Raw genomic sequence first — 24767 nt, 5'->3', positions numbered from 1 at the left:
AAGGGTTATGGATATTAGAGCGCTTATTACTAGGGTTATTCCGATCATGTTTTTTTGCTCCCGATCCGATCCCGATCGTTTTAGTTTGAGTATCTGCCGATCCCGAAATTTCCCGATCCGATTGCTTTATTTTTTGCTCCCGATTCAATTCCAATCATTCCAGATAATTTTTCCCGATCATATATGTACATTTTAGCAATGCATTAAGAAAAAAATGAATAAAACTCGGACGAATATATACATTCAACGTACAGTACATAAGTATTGTATTTGTTTATTATGACAATAAATCCTCAACATGGCATTTACATTTTTAACATTCTTTCTGTGAGAGGGATCCACGGATAGAAAGACTTGTAATTCTTAAAGGATAAATGTGACTTTGTATATTGTGACTAAATAGTGCCATCTAGTGTATTTGTTGAGCTTTCAGTAAATGATACTGTAGCCATTTAACTGTTCTGCCCAAATGCATGATGGGAAGTGCAACCATGACTGTGCATAGGGGTTCCAATTGATATATCTTCTCTGCGTTGGAAAGTAACATAGGGTGTTAAGGAATCAACCACTACCGTTCTTTCCCACATTGCTTCCCACGATATTTCTAATTGTTGAGAGAGAGATTTCAAGGCTTTAACCAAGTATAAAGAGGCTCCAAAATTCTCTCTACTCATTTTACGTTGCCTGTTAGCTCTATATATAGGAAAAACGGTGCCATTACAGATTGAACGCGACAATGCGTGAGTGGGTCGTGCAGCGCATGCGTTAATTGCATTAAATATTTTAACGTGATTAATTGAAAAAAAATTAACTGCCGCTGTTTAACCGATAAATTTGATAGCCCTACTTTAAACCAAAACTAAAGACTCTGGATGAATGTAAGACATTTTGTCTGTAACGTTAAATACAATTAGAAAACGATTTAATTAAAAAAAAAATATATATATTAAAAAAAGGCATGGCCAATATTTTTTTGCCGATTCCGATACTTTGCAAAATGACGTGATAGGACCCAATCGATCGGGACGTCTTTACTTATTACACATATTCATTTCGACTTTTTACAAATTTGAAAAAAAGGTTTCATTAGGAGCTTATCTTTCAAATTTTGGGATTCTCTGATAATTGCTTCATGTTGCAGGTATTTAAGGGTTGAATTAGTTTACCATTATTAGACGTCCAATCCATTTGAAGTAGGAGGGTGTCAGCTGCCATCCCTCCCACTTGAAATGGATTGGACGTCTATGGCCGTCAATCAATTAAAACAAAGTCTAATCAAAACATATTTGGATGATGAACTAGGTGTGAATGTAAATGTTTGCATTTGAGCACACATGGCTGTTTGATGGCGCTCCGCCGCTAACGACGCATCTGCGGTGGTCGCGTGGGTGTTTGCGGACGGAAGCGCCGATGCGCCTCTCGCGTCTGTCTGGAACTGATCGGGGCTCATTAGTCGCCGGAAAGAATTAGACGCCGGCCGGCCGCAACCCGTTTGCTTTGGCGTCAACATTTGCCGAAGACCGCGACTTCATTACGGGTCCGACTGTCTCATTTCCATGCTTCAATATTTGCTATGGTACACAGCCTGCTCGTTCAGCCTAATAAGGAGCCTAATCACGTACTCACACAAATTTACACGCACAAACGGACAAATTTACATGCGTGCCGACTCATTTTGGAAGTTTATTCATCGATTCATAGAATAAAAAGTTTACACAAACATACAAATTTCCTTACACGCATTCTAATCTAGACATACGATGGGGTGACGTTGAAGGTTGTTAAATTCTCACGTCTGCGGTGGTGCCTTGTTCTTTGTTTTGAGAAGGCGCCAACGACACCAATCGCTTGGAGAAAATTCACGAGCCCTCAGAGGAAGCGCTCCCGTCCGCGACACTCAACTCCTTCTAAAAATAGAAGTCAAGGCTTCTTTGTATGCCCCGTAACTGCTCATAAAACCATCGGACGATCGGAGAAAGTCGAGCGAGATGAGACGTTTTCCCACAGTTAACATGGTGGTGGAAAACAAATATTAGGTGTATTTTGTTTTCTGACTTCCGCTCTATAGCTGAATGGAGGCTGGCCGATCGGTGAAGGCAATCACTCCTGCCGCCGTGTGTGACAAGAGTCTTTTGTGTGCGATTTTTCGTGTTCGGAAGGCAAGGAAGAGACTTGGAAGAGCCGTTCGGTTCGGGCTAGCATGTAGCCTAGCTCTCATGCCTCCTCTTTTGTTTACCTCTTTCCTCAGTCTGAGGCCGCTGCAGGGAAACGACAAGAGCCGGACTAACTCCGGTGGCGTAAAATACCGTTCGGGAGGTAGAAGTCAGCAGTTTTGACCATTATGCATTATATTATGCATTACAAATGAAGTGTTAACAAATACCATAACTAGCAATTAAGGAAACAACCGGAACAGTAACTGAAGAAATAATTAGCACAGAACATGAATTTTGATTGTTATTTACATCTGTAGCACTACAATGCATGCTAAGAGGCATGTTGGATCACAACAGTGTTGACAGCAGGTGGCAGCAGAGGGTGACTGTCTCCCCTAAGGGAACACTCATGGCCAAATGAAGCAGGTCCAGACTTTTATGATGCAAAACAATCTTTTCAACTCATTTCAGTCTGGATTTCAGCCACAACACAGCACCGAGACCGTGCTTATCAAAGTCCTAAATGATATTCGTCGGAATACAGATCCAGGCAAATCATCTGTTCTGCTACTATTGGATCTCAGCGCCGCATTCGACACGGTTGATCATAACATACTACTCAGCAGATTGGAACAGTGGTTGGGCTTACTGACACTATTCTTCAGTGGTTCACATCCTATTTACATGATTGGGATTTCTTTGTGTCAATCGGAACCAAATTCACGTGTGGAGTCCCTCAAGGGTCAATTCTTGGACCACTCTTATTTAACATCTATATGCTTCCCTTAGCTCAGATTATGGAACAGTATGACATCTCCTATCACACCTATGCAGATGACACACAACTGTACATTTCTGTGTCCCCACATGATTATAGTCCCTTAGTCACCCTGAGTAAATGCATTCATCAAATCAATGTCAAATAGCTGCACATTAGCTGCACAACAACTGCAGCCGCCCTCCTGCGGGGAACGAGCTGTAAATTGCTCTCCGGTGAAGACAATCGACAACCCAGTCGTCATGTCAAAACATCCGGGCTAGTTATGTGTGATTTTCCGCTTCGAAGACTTTGAAACATCACTCGGTTCGGGTTAGCATGTCACGCCTCTTGGTTTGTTTACATTCTCCGAAGCCGAGGAAGGGAAACGACATATGTCCGATTTAGGTGTCATAAAATAACGTTCAGGAGGTGCGACAGTAAAGGTGAAGTCGACAGTTTTGACCATTATGGAGTAATTTTGCCATGTTGTCCCGAATAAGTGCATTTTTATTATTTCATATTCCATTTAGCACAAGACTTATTTGTCATGACCATGCCATTTATTTAGCAATTAGGGAAAAATACTTAGATAAAAATAATATCCTGTAAAAATATTGAAGTAGAGAGACAGACACAATGACATTTTGCGGCTCTTTTCGTCGCGTTTTCCTCGTTCTGAATAATTCCTCCTCAATGGGCTGGATAGTAAAACCGATGAGCCCATTCTCCCGCTGACGTCATCCACCTGTTGGGGACGCTAGAGCCCTGTAATGGTAGGCGTGGCTAACCGGCAGATTTAAAAAACTAATTTCTCGTCATCTGCGCTTTGCTACATTGTTGTATGTAGTCGAATCGTCTCAAAATATGATTCTAATTCACGTAATAATGATATTTAAGACTTTTTTTTTCTCCTGTCGTAAGCTCTTTAAGATTTCAGTTTATGTGTCATATACACTTTAATCTCTATTTTATTTTATATTTTGGACTTTCTTTGTGTGGCCCTAACACTCCGTCGTAGCCAAGCGACACAGAAGCAGCCGTTTGTTTGAAATAAAGACCCCCTTTGTATCCCCATTCCTCCACCCCAAACTTATCTCCTCAATCCCCCAGTCTTATGCTTCTGCTCTCCACAGTACAACCCCGCACATTATGTTATTAGTTATAATTTCTCCACTGGCGTTTGATCCCTAAAACGACAAAAATGTGCAACAAATGGACTTTTTCTGCCCAATCATTTCTCATCCGTTATCAAAACATCCATCGGCTGAAAAGACGCATTCATAAACTGTCCGGCGGCGTAAAGTTTATCAAAGGAGACGTGTCAATTAGCCGGGGAGGTTCGCCAGGGAGAGGCGGGGTTCAAAGTTCAAGCCGGGGGTTATTCGTCAGCTGTCGCTAACTATAAAAACTTACTGTGTTCCTGACAAATGTGCATTTTTCCTGCTGTGTAAACACGGTGATTCGCTGTGACTTTAAGGACACACTTACATAGATATATAAATACTTCCGTGTATTTTTGCACGCTTGAAAAATGACGAGCGCTTGTCTTGTAAAGTCAACAAGATGGTTAAAAAAACTGGTTTAGTGGCTGCGAAAAGCTACAAAACCCACATGGAGGTATAATGTTACGTGATCGTGCTTTTGCAAATGAGTTCATCAGTTGTGGACGTCCATTGCGTTTGAAGTGAAACGGTGGCAGAAAATGAACTTTTGTTCATTCACTGCCATTTCTCCCACTTCAAATGGATGGGATGTGTAGCGCCATTGTTGTGTTCTCATTTTGCTTCTGAATTTCCTATGTCGTGATTTTTTGGGGAGTTTTTTTTTTTTCTCCCCTAAATTGTTTAACTGTTTTTAATGTATTTTACTCCTTGATGCCTGAATTAGTATTGGAGGTGCATAGAAAATAGTAATAATTTAAAAAATCTGTATGAGGTAGGGCTGTCAAACGATTACATTTTTTTATTCGAGTTAATCACAGCTTAAAAATTAATCGCAATTCAAACCATCTTTAAAATATGCCATATTTTTCTGTAAATTATTGTTGGAATGGAAAGATAAGACACAAGGCAGACATAAACATTCAACATACTGTACATAAGTACTTAATTTGTTTATTATAACAATAACTCAACAAAATGGCATTAATATTATTAACATTCTTTCTAAGGCTGTCAAAATTATCGCATTAACGGGCGGTAATTAATTTTTTGAATTAATCACGTTAAAATATTTGATGCAATTAACGCACATTCCCTGCTCAAACAGATTAAAATGACAGTACAGTGACATGTGCACTTGTTACTTGTGTTCTTGGAGTTTTGTCGCCCTCTGCTGGCGCTTGGGTGCGACTGATTTTATGGTTTTCAGCACCGTGAGAATTGGTGGTGCTGAGCAATGGCGAGCTACTAGTTTATTTTGTTGTTTGAAAATTTTACAAATTTTATTAAAACGAAAACATTGAGGGGTTTGAATATAATATTTCTATAACTTGTACCAACATTTATCTTTTAAGAACTACAAGTCTTTCTATCCATGGATCGCTTTAACAGAATGTTAATAATGTTAATGCCATCTTGTTGATATATTGTTATAATAAACAAATACAGTCCTTATGTACCGTATGTTGAATGTATATATCCGTCTTGTGTCTTATCTTTCCATTCCAACAATAATTTACAGAAAAATATGGCATATTTTATAGATGGTTTGAATTGCAATTAATTACGATTAATTAATTTTTAAGCTGTAATTAACTCGATTAAAATTTTTAATCGTTTGACAGCCCTAAAATAAATTACATGTTAAAGTGATCCTCTACCTTAAATACATGTAGGCTCTAATAAACCACAATTGTTCTCTTGTACTAAAATATGTTGTTAGAAACACATAAAATGTTAAATCAATGGCAATATTTTATAATATTTACTACATATTTTGACCGTTAGTTGGCGCCATGGTTTGCGGGCTCACAGTGATGAAGTCATTGGTATCTTTCGTGTTCAACAATTGCTTATTGCTGCCTAAACTCGCGAAGTAAAATGCCACGATGTGCTGCTTTTGGATGCAATTTCCAGTCAAATGGAAACAAGGGGAGTGAAGTGAGTGGTCAAGGTGGAATTATTATTTTAAGTAAATAAATGTGCATAAGTGGAGTAGTTCTTAAAAGATAAATGTTAGTACTAGTTATAGAAATTGTATATTAAAACCCCTCTTAATGTTTTCGTTTTAATAAAATTTGTAAAATTTTCAATCAAAAAATAAACTGGTAGCCCGCCATTGTTGATGTCAATAATTACTTACACAATGCTCATGGGTGCTGAACCCTATAAAATCAGTCGCACCCAAGCGCCAGCAGAGGGCGGCAAAACTCCATAAAACGCAACAAGTGAGCGTTTCACTGTACTGTCATTTAAATCTGTCTGAGCGGGGCATCTGCGTTAATTGCGTCAAATATTTTAACGTGATTAATTAAAAAAATTAATTAACGCCTGTTAACGCGATAATTTTGACAGCCCTAATTAAAACCCGTCGTAATGTTTTCGTTTTAATCAAATTTGTAACATTTCCAAACAAAAAAATAAAACTAGTAGCTCGCCATTGTTCATGGTGCTGAAACCCATAAAATCAGTCACACCCAAGCGCCAGCAGAGGGCGACAAAACACCATATAACACAAGTAACAAGTGGACATGACGCTGTGCTGTCATTCTAATCTGAGCGGGCATGCGCGTTAAATGCATCAAATATTTTAACGTGATTAATTAACAAAATTAATTACCGCCCGTTAACGCTATAATTTTGACAGCCCCCAATTTTTTTTTTTAATTATTCTTTTTAGTGTCATTAAATCTTATTTTTGTAATTTTATTTTGATTTTATCATTGAATTAAAATGTTTTTCCACTTAATGTTCAATATTTTCTTCTATTCCTGTGCGTGACTTTTTAAAAAACATTTTTAAACATATTTTTTGTTTTGGAATTTCTTAATGTTATTTCTATTTTCTTTTTTCAATTTAATTTTCTATATATAATAATTTTATATCAATACTTTTGTTCTGTACTTAGGTATTCCTGCAGTGTCGTCTATTTGTTAATGTCAATTCACTGGGTTTTCAGTGTTGGTGATCGACGTCCAATCATCTTTCGACTATGAATTGAAATTAATTCATCACTAGCCAATGAGTTAAGAAAAAAGAGGATTTGGACAACTGTTTAATGAGTTTATCACTAGTAGATGTCCAATCCACTTGACGTGGGAGGGTGGCAGCGAATGAACGTTCGTTCATTCGCTGCCACACCTCCCACGTCAAGTGGATTGGACGTCTAGCACAGCCAATGGCAGCCAGTGAGGGATTCTAAATAATGGTTTGTGCAGAAAAGTATTGCATTTTATGTTTTTGATGTAAAGAACAGCCGCCGAGTTTGAACTACAAGTTGAACTTCCTGTCCCAGAGGAAGCCCATTGATTCCTGCCACTCGCTCCCCGAGGAGCGACAATTCGGACAGACGCGTGTTCCGTGTTATTTGCGACACGAGCCAAGCGTGTAGGCCCCCGCTGAATTCGTGTATGCTTTGCATGTGATGCACATCCAAATAAGCACTTTTTCTTTTCCCATGACTTTTTCCCTCAGACTTTGACGGCCTCTCAGCTCTCAATTGGTGTTCCCAACAATCCGTTATTGTTACCAACATCTTAAACTGTTTTTTTTTTTTTTTTTTTAATCACTGCATTTAATGGTAAGAGACACTGAATGGAATTTGACAGGGAGGGCTGGCAGCAAATGAAGGGGGAATGATCATAACTCCATCCAGAAAATTAAAAAAATAATAACAAAAACTAACAACCGATTCCGGGTGTACATCGTCTACTGCCTTTGCTGGGATTAACTCTTGTGAGGATAAACGACTTGGAAAATGAATGTAGGAATGAATATATAATAACAAAAAAATATTTTAAAAAGACTTGTTTTGTCCATCAAAAAAATATTTGAAACCCCCCCCCCAAAAAACGCTATAAAAATTTACAAAAAATTCTTAACTGTTATATATTTTGTTTTATTAAAATAAATATTTATTCAAAATATGAAAAAATACATTTTATGACAAATAAAAAATATTTATTTGACTGCAATACTGCAATACAATTTTTTTTTTCCAAAATATAAAATTATACTCTAAAAACTAAACAAAAACAAAAAACTATTATGTATTTCATTTTATTAAAATTTTTATTAAAAATTTATGCTTAATAGAAATTTTTTAATAATAATAATAAAAAATAATTTTCAATAAATATATTTGCTTGACTGGTATGTATTTTTTGTAATTATCCATCTGTATTTCCCCCCCAAATTTTTTTTAAATTATGCTATAATAAAAAAACTTGTATTTTTGTCAATTAAAAATATGTAATCAAAATACATTTTAAAAAAAATTCATAGGAAATAAAAATATTTACTTGACTTATGTATTTTTTCTGAATATATAAAATAAACTATAATAAAAAAATAAAAAATACTTGTATTTTGTTTTGTTAATTAAATATATATATATATTTAAAATAAATACATTTTTATACAAAAAGTTTACTCTCATGTACAGCATTTTTTAATTACTTTTACAAATTACATAATTACACTATAATAAAATTAAAAAAAAAAGTTAACTGTTCTTTTTGTTTTCTTAATAATATTCCAAATAAAAAAAATTACACTAGAAGTCAATTTCTTAAAAAAAAGGCAGTTTTTTAAAAAGTTATTTCAACTTAAATTGTATTTATGTATATATTGATGAATTAATTTAATTATTTCATCTATAATTTAATATTTAATTAATTAAATCAAAATTGATTACTACAAAGGTATGCATGTGTCATAACCATCAAACAATGATTTGGAGTATTTTTATATCATAAAAAAATGAAATAATGACATGAATGCTGACAAATCAAAACATTTAGTTATACGTATATTTGTTCTTCTTAACTATACATATAGATACGGTATATATATATAAATATAAACTGAAAATCAAACAATAACAAAATAAAAAACATCACTTTGTAAACCTTATTATATAAAAAAAATAATAAAAATTTAATGCTTTAGATATATAATAATATGACATTTATTACAGAATAAAATGTATTATAAATAATTTTTAAAAAACTTTATAATCTTATTCAATAAACTCATTACTCATTCACTCCAAAAAACGTCTAACAATGTTATTTATGATGTTCAACTGCTCATAACTAATAAATGAAAAAGAGTAAAGACAAACTTTTTTTTATGACGAAAGATAGGAATTTAATAATTCTTCTTTTAAATTCTGTTTTTATGCCGCTATAGAAGAGGATTTCTTGTGATATGATGTTTCCTAGCGAACAGTTACTGTAAGCCCAAAATAGTCAACAATGTCTTCCATCAACATAGTTGTCGATTCATTTGACAATCCATTAGTCGATTAATCGTGACAGGCATTCCTACTACTGTAAGAGGAAGTCATCTGTCTTATATTGCTGTTTTTCCACGAGTCAGCGTTCAATCTGTCCTCGCCACGGAGTGGAGGGCTGGCGTCTACTAATCTGGTGGGGGGTAAAATGTTTAAATTCTATGTTTTTAGATTTAGTTGCATGTTGGAGCGCCCGCCGCAGGAGTTAGTATTTTTGCTTCTTCGGGGGGGTTCCGTGGCCTTCAAATTGATGCGTTGACTAAATTACAGCTGGTTTTCTGGAGCGCGCGTCCCAACTCAAACACGTCCAGCGCGTCTAGCTGAAAATAACCGTATTGGCGTTGGCCACGCTCGCCCTCCACGTGGGTGTCCTCAACCTGGCAAACTCAAAACGCGCTCCACCTCTTCTCAGTCATGTCAAGGTTCTTCCTGCTACTTATTTATGAAATAGGACATGGTTTGGCACAAGTGTTGTGCGATATGGGTATAATCTCTTATCGGATAAGAGAAAAAATCCCAGAAATGAACAGGAATTGACATGCAATCAACAGGAAGTAAGCTGGAAATGCCCAAAAATTCCATTAAAAAATGACCCAAAATTTACAGAAAGTGACCCAAATATCCCCCTAAACCAAAGAAAATGAGACCAAATCAACAGGAAGTAACCTGGAAATGCCTTAAAATCAACAGGAAGCGACCAATAAACTGTAAGCAGCCCGGAAATGCCCCAAAATTCTATTGAAAAGACCCAAAATTTACAACAAGTTATGTCCCCGAAACCAAATCAAATGACACCAAATAAACAGGAAGCAACCTGGAAATGCTTTAAAATCAACAGGAAGCGACAAATGAACTGTAAGCAGCTCGGAAATGCCCAAAAAATTTAACAGCGAATGATCCAAAATTTACAGGAAGTGACCCAAAAATGCCTCGAAACAAAAGGAAGCGACGCCAAATCACCAGGAAGCTACCTGGAAATGCCCCCAAATTACCAGGAAGCGACCAATGAACTGTAAACAGGATGGAAATGCCCCAAACTTCCATTAAAAATGACCCAAAATTTAGGGAAAGTGACCCAAAAATGCCGCAAAACCAAAGGAAGTGACACTTAATCAACAGGAAGTAACCTGGAAATGCCCCAAAATCAATAGGAAGCGACCAACAAACAGGAAGCAGCCCACAAATGCCCCAATAATTAAATACTGAATGGTCCAAAATTTACAGGAAGTGACCCCAAAAAAAACCCCAAAACCACAGGAAGTAAAACCAAATCAAAAGACGTAATGAGGAAATGCCCCAAAATCAACAGAAAGTTACCAATGAACAGGAAGCAGCCCGGAAATGCCCAAAAATTTGAAAGAAAATGTTCCAAAATTTCGAGGAAGTGACCCAAAAAATCCTCAAAATCAACAGGAAGTGACACAAAATCAACAGAAAGCAGCCTGGAAATGCCCCCCAAAAATCAATAGAGAATGAAAATAAGTGGGAAATTTGGACGTACATGGCTTACTTGTGCGCCATTTTAATACCGATGGCCTTTCAATGTAAATGTTCAAAAATCACAAGGACCTATGTTTTCCTGCCATTGAAAATGAATGGGAAATTTGGACGTACATGGCCGTCAATGGCATGGACGTGCATGGCTGTCGATAACTTACTTGGGCGCCAGTTGAATATCAATGGCCTTTCGTGTTAAATGGTCAAAAATCACAAGGACTTATATTTTCCTGCCATTGAAAATGAATGGGAAATTTGGACGTACATGGCTGTCAATGATTTAGTTGGCCGCCAGTTGAATGTCAATGGGCTTTCATGGTAAATGGTCAAAAATCACAAGGACCTATGTTTTCCTGCCATTGAAAATGAATAGGAAATTTGGACGTACATGGCCGTCAATGGCATGGGCATGCATGGCTGTAAATTATTTACTTGGGCGCCAGTTGATTGTCAGTGGGCTTTCATGGTAAATGGTCAAAAATCTCAAGAACCTATGTTTTCCTCCCATTGAAAATGAATGGGAAATTTGGACATACTTGGCTGCTAATGACTTACTTGGGCGCCAGTTGAATATCAATGGGCTTTCATGGTAAATGTTCAAAAATCACAAGGACCTATATTTTTCTGCCATTGAAAATTAATTGGAAATTGGACGTACATGGCCGTCAATGGCATGAACGTGCATAGCTGTCAATGACTTACTTGGGCGCCAGTTGAACGCCAATGGGCTTTCATGGTAAATGGTCAAAAATTACAAGGACCTATGTTTTCCTGCCATTGAAAATGAATGGGAAATTTGGACGTACATGGTACATGGCCGTCAACGGCATGGACATGTATGGCTGTCAATGATTTACTTGGGCACCAGTTGAATGTCAGTGGGCTTTCATTGTCAATGGTCAAAAGTCACAAGGACCTATGTTGTCCTGCCATTGAAAATGAATGGGAGATTTGGACGTACATGGCCGTCAAAGACATTTATGTGCATGGCTATCAATGATTTACTTGGGCACCAGTTGAATGTCAATGGGCTTTAATGGCAAATGGTCAAAAATCACAAGGACCTGTATTCTCCTGCCATTGAAAACGAATGGGAAATTTGTACGTACATGGCCGTCAATGGCATGGACGTGCATGGCTGTCAATGACTTACTTGGGCGCCAGTTGAATATCAATGGCCTTTCATGGTAAATGCTCAAAAATCACAAGGACCTATTTTTCGTCCCATTGAAAATGAATGGGAAATTTGGACGTACATGGCCGTCAATGGCATCCCATCTGAAATGAATGGGACAGTTTTTGGCGAATTTTGGGCGAACCATACGCACGTCTGTATACACTAGGGTTGTTCCGATCATGTTTTTTTTGCTCCCGATCCGATCCCGATCGTTTTAGTTTGAGTATCTGCCGATCACGATATTTCCCGATCCGATTGCTTTTTTTTTGCTCCCGATTCAATTCCAATCATTCCCGATAATTTTCCCCGATCATATACATTTTGGCAATGCATTAAGAAAAAAATGGATAAAACTCGGACGAATATATACATTCAACATATAGTACATAAGTACTGTATTTGTTTATTATGACAATAAATCCTCAAGATGGCATTTACATTATTAACATTCTTTCTGTGAGAGGGATCCACGGATAGAAAGACTTGTAATTCTTAAAGGATAAATGTGACTTTGTATATTGTGACTAAATGTTGCCATCTAGTGTATTTGTTGAGCTTTCAGTAAATGATACTGTAGCCATTCAACTGTTCTGCCCAAATGCATGATGGGAAGTGCAACCATGACTGTGCCTAGGGGCACCAATTCATATATCTTCTCTGTCTTGGGAAGTAACATAGGGTGTTAAGGAAAAGATCAACCACTACCATTCTTCCCCACATTGCTTCCCACGATATTTCTAATTGGTGAGAGAGGGAATTTTAAGGCTTTAGCCAATTAAAAAGAGGCTCCAAAGACTGCCAAAACTCTCTCTACTCATTTTACGCTGCCTGTTAGCTCTATATATAGGTAAAACGGCGCCATTATAAATTGAACGCGACAATGCGTGAGTGGTGCAGCGCATGCGTTAATTGCATTAAATATTTTAACGTGATTAATTTTTTAAAAAATGAATTACCGCCGTTTACGCGCTAAATTTGATAGCCCTAGTTTAAGCCAAAACTAAAGACTCTGGATGAATGTAAGACATTTTGTCTGTAACGTTAAAAAATATTAGAAAACAATTCAATTAAAAAAAATATATATATTAAAAAAAGGCATGTCCGATATTTTTTTGCCGATTCCGATACTTTGAAAATGACGTGATCGGGTATACACCTTTTATGCCCAGGCGAACAGGAAATTTTTTAGGGTTATGTGAAAATTCCCTGCGTCACACAAAAAGCCCCATCTAATAAAATTGACTCGCAGTGAATCTTATTTTTCAGCACCATTGACGGCCAATCCATTTGAATTGGGAAGCCTGTTGGCGCTCATTCGCTCACTGTACAATCAACTCGCCAGGTACTGATTATCATCAAAATACCCAGTTGAAACTCGAGCTGGTTATTTGCACGATGCTTGTTTTTTTTCTCCAATTCCCCAGGTGACATCGATTGCCCGAGTACTTCCATCAAAAACAGATTAAAAGCATTATTACTCCTCAAGAGCTCTCATGCGTTTGAGTGTAATCGTCGCTCCTGTCGAGGACGCGACCTCGAAAGGAAAAGCACAGCTAATCGAGCGCACGTGCGACATTTTCCCGCCGCTCTTTCTTTTTTCACCCCCCTGAGCGTCATCTCGTCAACAACGTTTTAAGAGTAGCGACAATCCCGCGCGGGAAGCCGAGCAACGCCGAGGTGGCGCTGGAGTCGCCGCCGCGTTATCCGGTGGGCTATTTTGGGCCCACATCAAATGCCCCCGGCGATGATGTAAACACGTTCCGCATATTTGTTTGATTGTCACCGGTGGAAAGTTGAATGCGCTGGTAAGCCCCGCGACAGCCGCTAGCTCCCGACGTTGACCTTCGCCAACTTTGGCAAGAGCTTTTTTAATCTGGCTTTGATGCCGGATAAACGCCGCGTTTTAAACATCTCGGACAAATCGAAGCCTGGGTTTAATGTGTGTTTGTTGGCAGGCTAGCATAGCGCTATTTTTCTTTTTTTTTTTTTTTTTTAGAATGCTAGCTGCTATTGTCGGCGATGGACGTCCAATCCATTTGAACTGGGAAGAGTTGAAAACTTAATTATTGGAAGGTTAGCATAGCGCTAGTTTTTTTTTTTTTTTTTTTTTTTTAGCATGCTTGCTGCTATTGACGGTGATAGACGTCCAATCCATTTGAACTGGGAGTTGTTTAATTTGTAATTGTTGGCAGGCTAGCATAGTGCAAATGTATTTACTTATCTATTAGCGCGTTAGCTGCTATTGATGGCGATAGACGTTTAATCCATTTGATTTGGGAGGTGTCGAATATTTAATTGTTGGCAGGCTAGCATAAGATTAGGCTTTTTTATAGCACGCTAGCTGCTATTAACGGCGATAGACGTCCAATCCATTTGAACTGAGATGAGTTGAATACCTAATTGTTGGTAGGTTAGCATAGCGCTAATTTTTCTTCTTCTTCTTTTTTTAGAATGCTAGCTGCTATTGACGGCGATGGACATCCAATCCATTTGAAGTGGGAAGAGTTGAAAACTTAATTGTTATGTTAGCATAGCGTCAGTTTTTTTTTTTTTTTTTTTTTAAGCATACTAGCTGCTATTGACGGGGATAGACGTCCAATTCATTAAAACTGGGAGGGGTTGAATATCTAATTGTGGGCAGGCTAGCATAGTGCTATGATTTTTTTTAGCATGCTAGCTGCTATTGACAGCGATATCCAATCCATTTGAACCGGGAGGGGTTAAATATTTAATTTGGGCAGGCTAGCATCGAGCTAATTTATTTATTAGTGTGCTGGCTTCTAATGACGGCGATAGACATCCAGCCAATTTGAACTGCGAGGAGTTGAATACCTAATTGTTGGTAGGTTAGCATAGCGCTAGTTTTTTTTTTTTTTTTTTTTTTGCATGCTATCTGCTGTTGACAAAGATTGACGTCCAATCCTTTTGAAATGGGAGGAGTTGAATCTTTAATTGTTGGTAGGCTAGCATAGCGCTATTTTTTTAGCATGCTATCTGCTATTGATGGTGACAGACGTCCAATCCATTTGAACTGGGAGGAGTTGAATTTTTAATTGTTTGCAGGCTAAGCTTATATTTTAGCACGTCCGCTGTTATTGACGGCGATAGACGTCCAATCTATTTAATCTGGGAGGGGTTGACTATTTAATTGTTAGCAGGCTAGCATAGCACTCGGCTTTTTTTTTTTTTTTCATTGACTTATGCGATTTCAACTTCACGATGCGGGAGTCCATTTTGTGTTTCCAATTGTTCAGCTTTACAGACAGCAAACAAGGCAATTGTGCTTTTTACTTCCTTCACTTTTGACAATTTGTAAAGCTTTAACACACATGTATACTTATGTTCAACACGACACACATTTTAACAATGAAACACGACACAAAACAATTGGCTTTCAAACGTCCATCTACTCTGATCAATATGTACATTTAGTAGATGAAGTTAGCCTAATTTGCATCACAAAAGTCCGCTAGCTTGAATGCTACGAATGCTAACGTATTTGCAATTCTCATAGCAAATCGCTCACACATAACTCCACAAACTGTAGCTCTAGACTTAATTACAAATGCATAAACAAACATCTATTAGCTGAAACAACTTACAGCCTTATCTGGGCCAAACCAGGCCAAACCTATCCTTTATCCATGTCAGACATCAAAGTCTTCTCAGTTATACAAGGCGACAGCCCAGCCAGACCCAATGCTGCCAACAGAGGGCAGTGTATTCTCCATGCAAAAGTGCGATTAAAAATTTAAATCGCTTGACAGCACTATATCATACAGACACACACACACACTCAAGTCAGTGTTTACGTGTATATGGCGTGTGTGTATATATGTATTGTTTTATTTAGTGTGTAGATGTGCGTGAATGTTGGCATATATGTGTGCGTATTTGTGTATATAATTGAATAGGTCGTGTGTCTCTCTTTTTCATTACTGGTGACGCCAGTGAGGATTAACACTAGACACAGACGCACCATGCTAACTAAGGTAGAGCCCATCAAAGAGAATGTAACCTTGCTTCTTTGAAAAAGACGTCAGTGGATATCTATGTTGTTTTCTTGATTTACTGTATGTGTTATTATCCTATACAGTAGGTGGTGTTTTGTGCTGCTTTGAAGAAGAAGCAACCAAGCTGTCAATCACACTCAGGATGAAAAAGTCCTACCTTTCTTGACTTTCTTTGAAGATGATTTCTTCTTGATGAACTTGGTGGCGTCCTCAGGCTCCGCCGTCTCGTCTCCCGCTAGCTCGGCGATGGGCTCTACGCTGCCGCCGCCTTAAGGACAGAAACATCCTTCAGAGCCATTGATGGTCGGAGACAAACTAATCTAATTGGACTGGAGGTTTTTATTTTTTGTCATTTTTGGGGTTTATTTAACTCATTTGCTGCAAATGACGGCGATATACATCCAATCCATTTGAACTGGGAGGGTGGCCAGACGGTTCAAATGATTGGGCGTTTGAATACAGAGCGGAAGGATGAAAATAACTATCATCAGTAAATGTAAAAAAAATATTTACTGATTTTATTTTATTTAAAAAAATATACTGTACATCTTTCTTATATAGACAGAGACAATATTTACTTTTTGTTAATTACAAATATATGTGCATAAAATATTTAATTTTATATCATATATACACAATATATATGAATAGAATGTATATAATATACAGTTAAACAAAAATAAGATGAAACTTAATACAATGTAAAAAAAATATATATATAAAACAGTGCCATTGACAACAACAGACGTCCTATAAAGTAAAATTTCATAAAGACAGAGACGATATTTACTTTTTGTTAATAAATTACAAATATATATGCAAAAAAATATTTCATATAATATACATACAAAATATATATGAATGTACAGGTATATAATACACTTAAACAAAAATAAGATTAAACTAAATATAATTTAAAAAAAAATATATATATATATATATATACACACACACATATATGGTGCCATTGACAACAATGGACGTCCAATCCATTTGGAATGGAGAACATTTACTTTTAACTTACTAATTTATTTTTAACTTACTAATTTACTTTAAACTTTTTTTTGCCTTTCATGAAAAAAAAAATTAAATATGTAAAAATGACAACATTTAAAACATTTAATCCAAACTTAAACTAAAATTATTTTTTTTCACCTATTTTGCTTCGTAGTTAATTAAACAAAAATAAGATTTAAGTTATAAAAATATAACAGTGCCATTGACGACAATAAACATCCAATCCATTTGGAACGAAGAATATTTACAGGTTTTTTATGACTTTCATAAAAAAAATTAAAAAAAAAAAAAAAAAAAAAATAAAATGTATGTTAGAAAGAGTAAAAATGACAACATTTATTTTTTTTGTTTTAATTATAAATAAATTATTTAATACAAACTTTGAAAAAAATTTTTTTTGTGTACCAATTTTGTTTTATAGTTAAACAAAAAGATTTAAAGCTACACTTGGTAATTTTTCAGTTTTAGTTGATTTTAGCGATGCAGTGTCATTCAACGACCGTAATTTTCGGACTATAAGCCGCTACTTTTCCCCTTCACTTTGAATCCTGCAGCTTATAGTCCAGTCCATCTTATTTTTGGATTTATTTGGTTTAACAGGTAACACCCTATTTGACTGCGGCGTCATAAGACCGTCATAATTATGACTTGACACTATCATGGACGTTACTGAATGCTTATGACAGATGTCATTAAGTGTCATCCGGCAAATTATGTCACTAACTCCATTTATGTCTAGCTCGGATCTTTTACATCCATTCAAAAGTAAGATCATTTGCCAGATAACACTAAATGACATCCGTTATAAGCATTCATTAATGCTCATGACAGTGTCATGTCATAATTATGATTGTCTAATGACAGTCTTATGGCGCCACAGTCAAATAGAGTGCTTCAAAATACCATAACTAACAATTAATGAAACAACTGGAACAGTAACTGAAGAAATAATAAGCACAGAAAATGAATTTTGTTATTTACATCTGTAGCGCTGCAAAGCATGCTAGGAGGCATGTTGGATGACAACAGTGTTGACAGCAGGTTGGAGCAGAGGTTGACTGTCTCCCGCATAGGCGCAGTGATGGCCAAATGAAGTTTCTTGAAGCAATGAAGCTTTTCGGCTAATTGGTTCAAAGCTTCGTGGTGGTTCATTTGGTCTTATGACAGTTGTATGATGCCGCTGTCAAATAAAGTGTTACCGGATAATCTTTTGGTGTAAAAATCCCATAATACTGTGAGGACAGCTGCGGCTTATCTATGAACAAATGTTGTTTTCGTGTCAAATTTGGTGGGTGGCGGCTTATAGTCTGGTGCGCCTTATAGTGCGAAAATTATGTTCAGAAATTATTTTATAAAAGGTTGAAAAGTTAGCTAGTGTTGCTTTAATTCAATAAAATATAAAAATATAACAATGCCATTGACGAGAATAGACGTCCAATCCATTTGGAATGGAGAATATTTGGCTTTTTTTCCGCTAATATACAGTATGTTAAAAAGAAAAAAAATGGCAGCATTTAACGTTTTAATTTTAATTTCAAATATATATATTTAAAACATTTAATCTTTTAAAAAGTTATTTTTTTACCCATTTTGTTTTGTAAAAATAAAATTAAAAACAATATTAACTTTTTCACTGCCATTGACAATGTTAGACATTCAATCAAGTGGCGTCCAATCGTCTTTCTGCTTCGAATTCAAATGAGTAATTTCACAAGTAGCTTGGACGTTTATTACCGTCAATAGCAGCGAATATGTTCATCTGAGAAATTTTGCTTCATAATAGAATATTCTTTCTACACAGAAATTGAAAGTACATAATAAATAAGACAGGGCTGTCAAAATTATCGCGTTAACGGGCGGTAATTAATTTTTTAAATTAACTACGTTAAAATATTTGACGCAATTAACGCACATGCCCCGCTTAAACAGATTAAAATGACAGCACAGTGCAATGCCAACTTGTTACTTGTGTTTTTTGGAGTTTTGTCGCCCTCTGCTGGCGCTTGGGTGTGACTGATTTTATGTGCTTAAGCACCCATGAGCATTGTTTAACTATTGACATCAACAAGGGCGGGCTACTAGTTTATTTTTTGATTGAAAATTTTAGAAATTTCATTAAAACGAAAACATTACGAGGGGTTTGAATTGGGCCGGCAAACGATTAAAAATTTTAATCGGGTTAATTCCAGCTTAAAAATTAATTAATCGTAATTAACCACCTATCAAACCATTATAAAATATGCCATATTTTTCTGTAAATTATTGTTGGAATGAAAAAAGACACAACACGGTACATTCAACATATGGTACATATGTACTGTTTTTGTTTATTATAACAATAAATCAACAAGATGGCATTAACATTATTAATATTCTCTTAAAGCGATCCATGGATAAAAAAAACTTCTAGTTCTTAAAAGATAAATGTTAGTACAAGTTGAAATGTTATATTATAACCCCTCTTAATGTTTTCGTTTTATTAAAATTAGTAAAATTTTCAATTAAAAAATAAACTATTAGCTCGCCATTGTTGATGTCATGACACCGTGATCACTCCCCAAACCCATAAAATCATTTGGACCCAAGCGCCAGCAGAGGGCGCCAAACAACAAAAAACAAGTAACAAGCACTGCTGTCATTTTAATTGGTTTGAGTGGAGCATGTGCGTTGAGTCAAATATTTTAACGTGATTAATTTAAAAAATTAATTACCGCCCGTTAACGCGATAATTTTGACAGCCCTAGTTTGAATATAAAATTTCTATAACTTGTCCTAACATTTATCTTTTAAGAACTACAAGTCTTTCTATCCATGGATCGCTTTAACAGAATGTTAATAATGTTACGCCATCTTGTTGATTTATTGTTATATAAATGCAAATACTTATGTACCGTATGTTGAATGTAGAGCTGAAACGAATACTCGAGCAACTCGAGTAACTCGAGTTTAAAAACTGATCCGAGTAATTTTATTCACCTCGAGTAATCGTTTATTTTGACAGCTCTAAGCATCACGTTTTGCTCGGACTATTTTTAATGCGGGACAACGCGCTGACGTCACGTGCGTAGAGGAAGAAGCAATAAAAAAATATAAAAAACATTTCCGCAGCCGACAGCCGCTCCAAACTACGCCGACGTTGCTAAAAACTAGCCCGCTAGCCCGCATGATGTTAAGTTGGTAGCAGGTAGCATCTGAGGAGTCTCATAGAGATCACATGTATGTTGAACTAGATGCATTGTGATAGACTCGGCCGCGTCTGGGCAGCGTTAATAAACAGCGGCCATCTTAAAGCAGTAGAGCGCTAAGCGCTAATAAAGAGCGCTAAGCGCTAATAAATAAGATTAACGTTACTGTCTGAGTCACTAGCTCACGTAACGTTAGCCCTGCGGAGGGCTAGGTTTCTATTAATTATGACCACTTTCGATGCGTGGCTAACGTGTCTTACATACAGGCTTTAACATAACATAGCTTTGTGGCGTGATACGGGTGTAAAATAAAAACTCAATAATGCTAACTATCAATTTTAGCTTAGTAGTCATTGCTGGATAAAACACCAAGTAGCACTGGTCCCTAATGTGCTCCAATACAGCCTGTATCATACATTTATCTTGAACACTGCAAAAACACAAAATCCTATCAGGACTTACAGTTTAGAGTAGCGTAAAACTTAACTAGAACTTAAAAATGGCTTGACACAAATAGAAATTCAATTGAAACAGGTGGGAAAAAATCCCAACTTTTAAGTGATGTGTGTTATCAAGCGTAATGGCATTTTTAGGTATAAATATATATATTTTTTAATAAGATCTAAAGGTTTTTTGAGTGAAAGCAGTGAATTTGTCTTTTTTTTTAAAATTCTAGTTACATCTGAGATGCAATTGTTGGCGGTTTTCAACAATATACATCGAAAATAAAGACATTGATTGACTGAAAATGGTTCAAGAGTAGATGAAATGTCTTGTTTTCTCATGTATATTTATAATTGCTCTTCACCTAAAAATATATTTGTTTTATCCGATTACTCGATTAATCGATAGAATTTTCAGTCGATTACTCGATTACTAAAATATTCGATAGCTGCAGCCCTAGTTGAATGTATATGTCGATCTTGTGTCTTATCTTTCCATTCCAACAATAATTTACAGAAAAATATGGCATATTTTATAGATGGTTTGAATTGCGATTAATTACGATTAATTCATTTTTAAGCTGTAATTAACTTGATTAAAAATTTTAATAGTTTGACAGCCCTAAAATAAGAATAAAACTACAACATACACACAAAGCATTCACCTTACATCTGCAGTGTTTCAAAACTCATTATTGCACAGCTATGTCAAGAACCTCCTTTTTTAAGTGCAGTTATTGCAACTGCAGGGAAACGAATTTTGAGTCTTTATGTTCATAAAAAAATGTTACAATGGATCACAGAAGCAGCATTGACAAACACGAGTTTTTCTCCTCATCAGTCTTCATTTCCTCACTCGCTCCCAGCTTCGCGCCGCTTTCCTTTACCATCCCCAGCCGGCACACATGTTGCCTTTGTGTCCCGTCTGCTATCATGTCGACCTTAAGTAGTCTGAGAATGCGCGTGTGTCTCCGTCTCCCCCCGTCGTCTGCGTGTGCGTGAAGCTTAGCCTAAACCCTCTCTAATATTTAGGCCTGCCTTTCTAAAGCCACTCTTGTTCGGTTTTGGTGAGAGCGCAGCATGTGGTGTACAAGCAGTTGTTTGAAATGCTATCTGCCTGTTGTTGTTGTTTTTTTTTAACTCTCTCAGTGCCATTGACGATGATGTGGCGTCCAATCATCCTACTGCTATGAATTGAAATTGACCTGTGTAGAGTTGGCCCCCCATCAGAGGCAAATGTACTTCCATTGTTATCAATAGCAGGCAATGCTATTCAATATTTGATGGGAGTTTTGCAAGGCAAAGTTCATCTAAAATGGTAAATGGACAGTTCTTATATAGCGCATTTATCTGCATGGTTACTATGCCCAATACGCTTTACATGAGCACAAATTTACCCGCTCACACACACCAATGGGGCTGCTGCCATGCAAGGCGCTGTCAACCCATTGGAGGTAAATCGGGGTTCAGTGCCTTGCCAAAGGGCACTCCGACAGGGAGCAGTTGTAGCCGGGAATCGAACCACTGACCCTTCCTTCTAAGGACAACTCAGACTACCAACTGCGCCACGGCTGCCCTAAAAATCTAATGAAATTCTTCAACTTAATGAATGTTCTTATCATATTAAAAAAAAAAATATCAATAATTTATTTTTTAATAAAACATTTAAATAATTCATAATTAAAATAAATTATTCAATCAATATTTTACTTTTTCATTTATATCATTTTTTAACTACCGCAATTTCCGGACTATAAGCCGCTTTTTCCCCCTCATTTTGAATCCTGCGTCTTACAGTCCAGTGCGGCTTATTTGTTGATTTATTTGGGTTAATAGGTAACACTTTACTTGACAGTGGTGTAATAAGACTGCCATAAGACAGTCATGATTATGAGATGACATTATCATGTCCATTAAAGAATGCCTATGACAGATGTCATTAAGTGTCATCCGGCAAATTATGTCACTAAGTCCATTTATGTCCAGCTCGGATCTTTTACATCCATTCAAAAGGGAGATAATTTGCCGGATTACACAAAATTAAATCTGTCATAAACATTAATTAATGCTCATGGCAGCGTCATGTCATAATTATGATGGTCTTATGACAGTCTGATGGTGCCACCTTCAAATAAAGTGTTACCAAATTCCATAACCAGCAATTGATGAAACAACTAGAACAGTAACTGAAGAAACAATTAGCACAGAACATGAATTTTGATTTGTTATTTACATCTGTAGCGCTGCAATGCATGCAAGGAGGCATGTTGGATGACAACAGTGTTGACAGCAGGTGGCAGCAGAGGTTGACGGTCTCCCCAAGAGAACAGTGATGGCCAAATGAAGCTTCTTGAAGCAATGAGGTTTTGGAGCCATTTGGTTCAAAGCTTCATTCTGGTTCATTTAGTTTTATTACGGTCTTATGATGCCACTGTCAAATAGAGTGTTACCATTTGATATCTTTTGGTGTAAATATCCCATAATACAGTCAGGACAGCTGCGGCTTATCGATGAACAAATGTCGTTTTCATGTCAAATTTGGTGGGTGGCGGCTTATAGTCAGGTGCGCCTTATAGTGTGAAAATTACGGTAATTATATATATATATATATTTTTTTTTACATTTTTTAAATAATTAATAAAAAAATATACAATCATTAATAGTAAATATTTTTATTGATTTGTAACATTTTCAAACTTTTTGGGGATTTTTTAAATCAACCTATCATTAATAAAAATAAATTTAAAATATTTTTGAAAATATTCTTTTATTCATTATTTTATATACACTTAGACATTATTACTATCCAGTGAGGAAAATAAGTATTTGAACACCATGCGATTTCTCCGACTTAGAAATGATGGGCAGGTTTGAAATTTTCATGGTAGGTGCTTGTCCACTGTGAGAGACAATCTTTAAAAAAAAAAAATCCAGAAATCACAGTGTATAATTTTTTAACAATTTATTTTAGGGCTGTCAAAATGATTGGCTTAAAAGATAAATGTTAATACAAGTTATAGAAATTTTATATTAAAACCCCTCTTAATGTTTTCGTTTTGTTAAAATTTGCAAAATTTTCAATCATAAAATAAACTAGTAGCTCGCCATTGTTGATGTCAATAATTACACCATGCTCACTCATGGTAATAACCCATAAAATCAGTTGGACCCAAGTGGCAGCAGAGGGCGCCAAACACCAAAAAACAAGTAACAAGCGGACATTACACTGTACTGTACATTTTAATCTGTTTGAGCGGGGCATGTGCGTTAATTGCGTCAAATATTTTAACGTGATTGATTTAAAAAAATTAATTACTGCCCGTTAACGCGAGATAATTTTGACAGCCCTAAAAAAGCATACACTGTGATTTCCGATTCAAACCCGCCCATCATTTGTTAGTCGGAGAATTAGAATTTTTTGAGAAAAATACACATAAATCATTCATGACTATTGCCTGCGTTTTGGTGTACATGCAGCATGCGAATCAATATTATTCCCGCCGGCGGTTTTCGTCGTATTTATTTTCCCGTCTGCTCCTCAAACCTGACGAACATCACTCCGGGAATGTTTGCGTCGGGACTTTTTTTTTGCACTTCCGCCGGCAAAAAAAAGACAGACAACGCGGGTTCCGCTCCGTTTGGCTGGAGAAATGCGCGGAGTAAAAATAATGCAGATCGGGGCGCGTCAACAACAGCTGGAAGAACGTTAAGGTCGTCCGCTTTGGCTGCGACACTTTTGCGGCGCGCGTCCCGAAATACCGGCAGAGTGCGTTTTGCTCCTCATCAGCACATTCCTGCTTTATTCCGGGAGGCTGCGGCGGCCTGGACGGCAGGGTGACACGGCCGTGCCGACGGCGCCAATTTGCCTGCGGCCTGGCCGCTATTTACGGCCTCCGTGTTTAGACGCAAAACACACAAATACGCACGAGAGGAAGACAAACTTTTTTCAAGCAAATAAATTACAGTTACAGGAGGTGGCAAAATCTTTTAACCCATTGCCTGCCATTCTTCCTTCCTACTATTTTCGCTTCTCTTCTCTTGTGTCTCTCACGCTTCCTTCCTA

General features: G+C 36.7%; 1 protein-coding gene across 2 annotated transcripts in view; it reads right to left on the bottom strand.

Annotated features, from left to right (window-relative positions):
• The window catches only part of LOC130914459 (protein PTHB1-like), a 233758-nt gene that overhangs the window by 66662 nt on the left and 142329 nt on the right, over positions 1 to 24767 (bottom strand). For both annotated transcript variants that reach the window (XM_057833669.1, XM_057833670.1), the window contains one exon: positions 16217 to 16327. In XM_057833669.1, the coding sequence (XP_057689652.1) occupies positions 16217 to 16327 (111 nt within the window). The remainder of the gene's footprint in view (positions 1 to 16216; positions 16328 to 24767) is intronic.

This window comes from Corythoichthys intestinalis, chromosome 4 (genome assembly GCF_030265065.1).
Source record: "Corythoichthys intestinalis isolate RoL2023-P3 chromosome 4, ASM3026506v1, whole genome shotgun sequence".
Taxonomy (NCBI): Eukaryota; Metazoa; Chordata; class Actinopteri; order Syngnathiformes; family Syngnathidae; genus Corythoichthys; species Corythoichthys intestinalis.
This window is presented reverse-complemented; position numbering and strand designations above follow the sequence as displayed.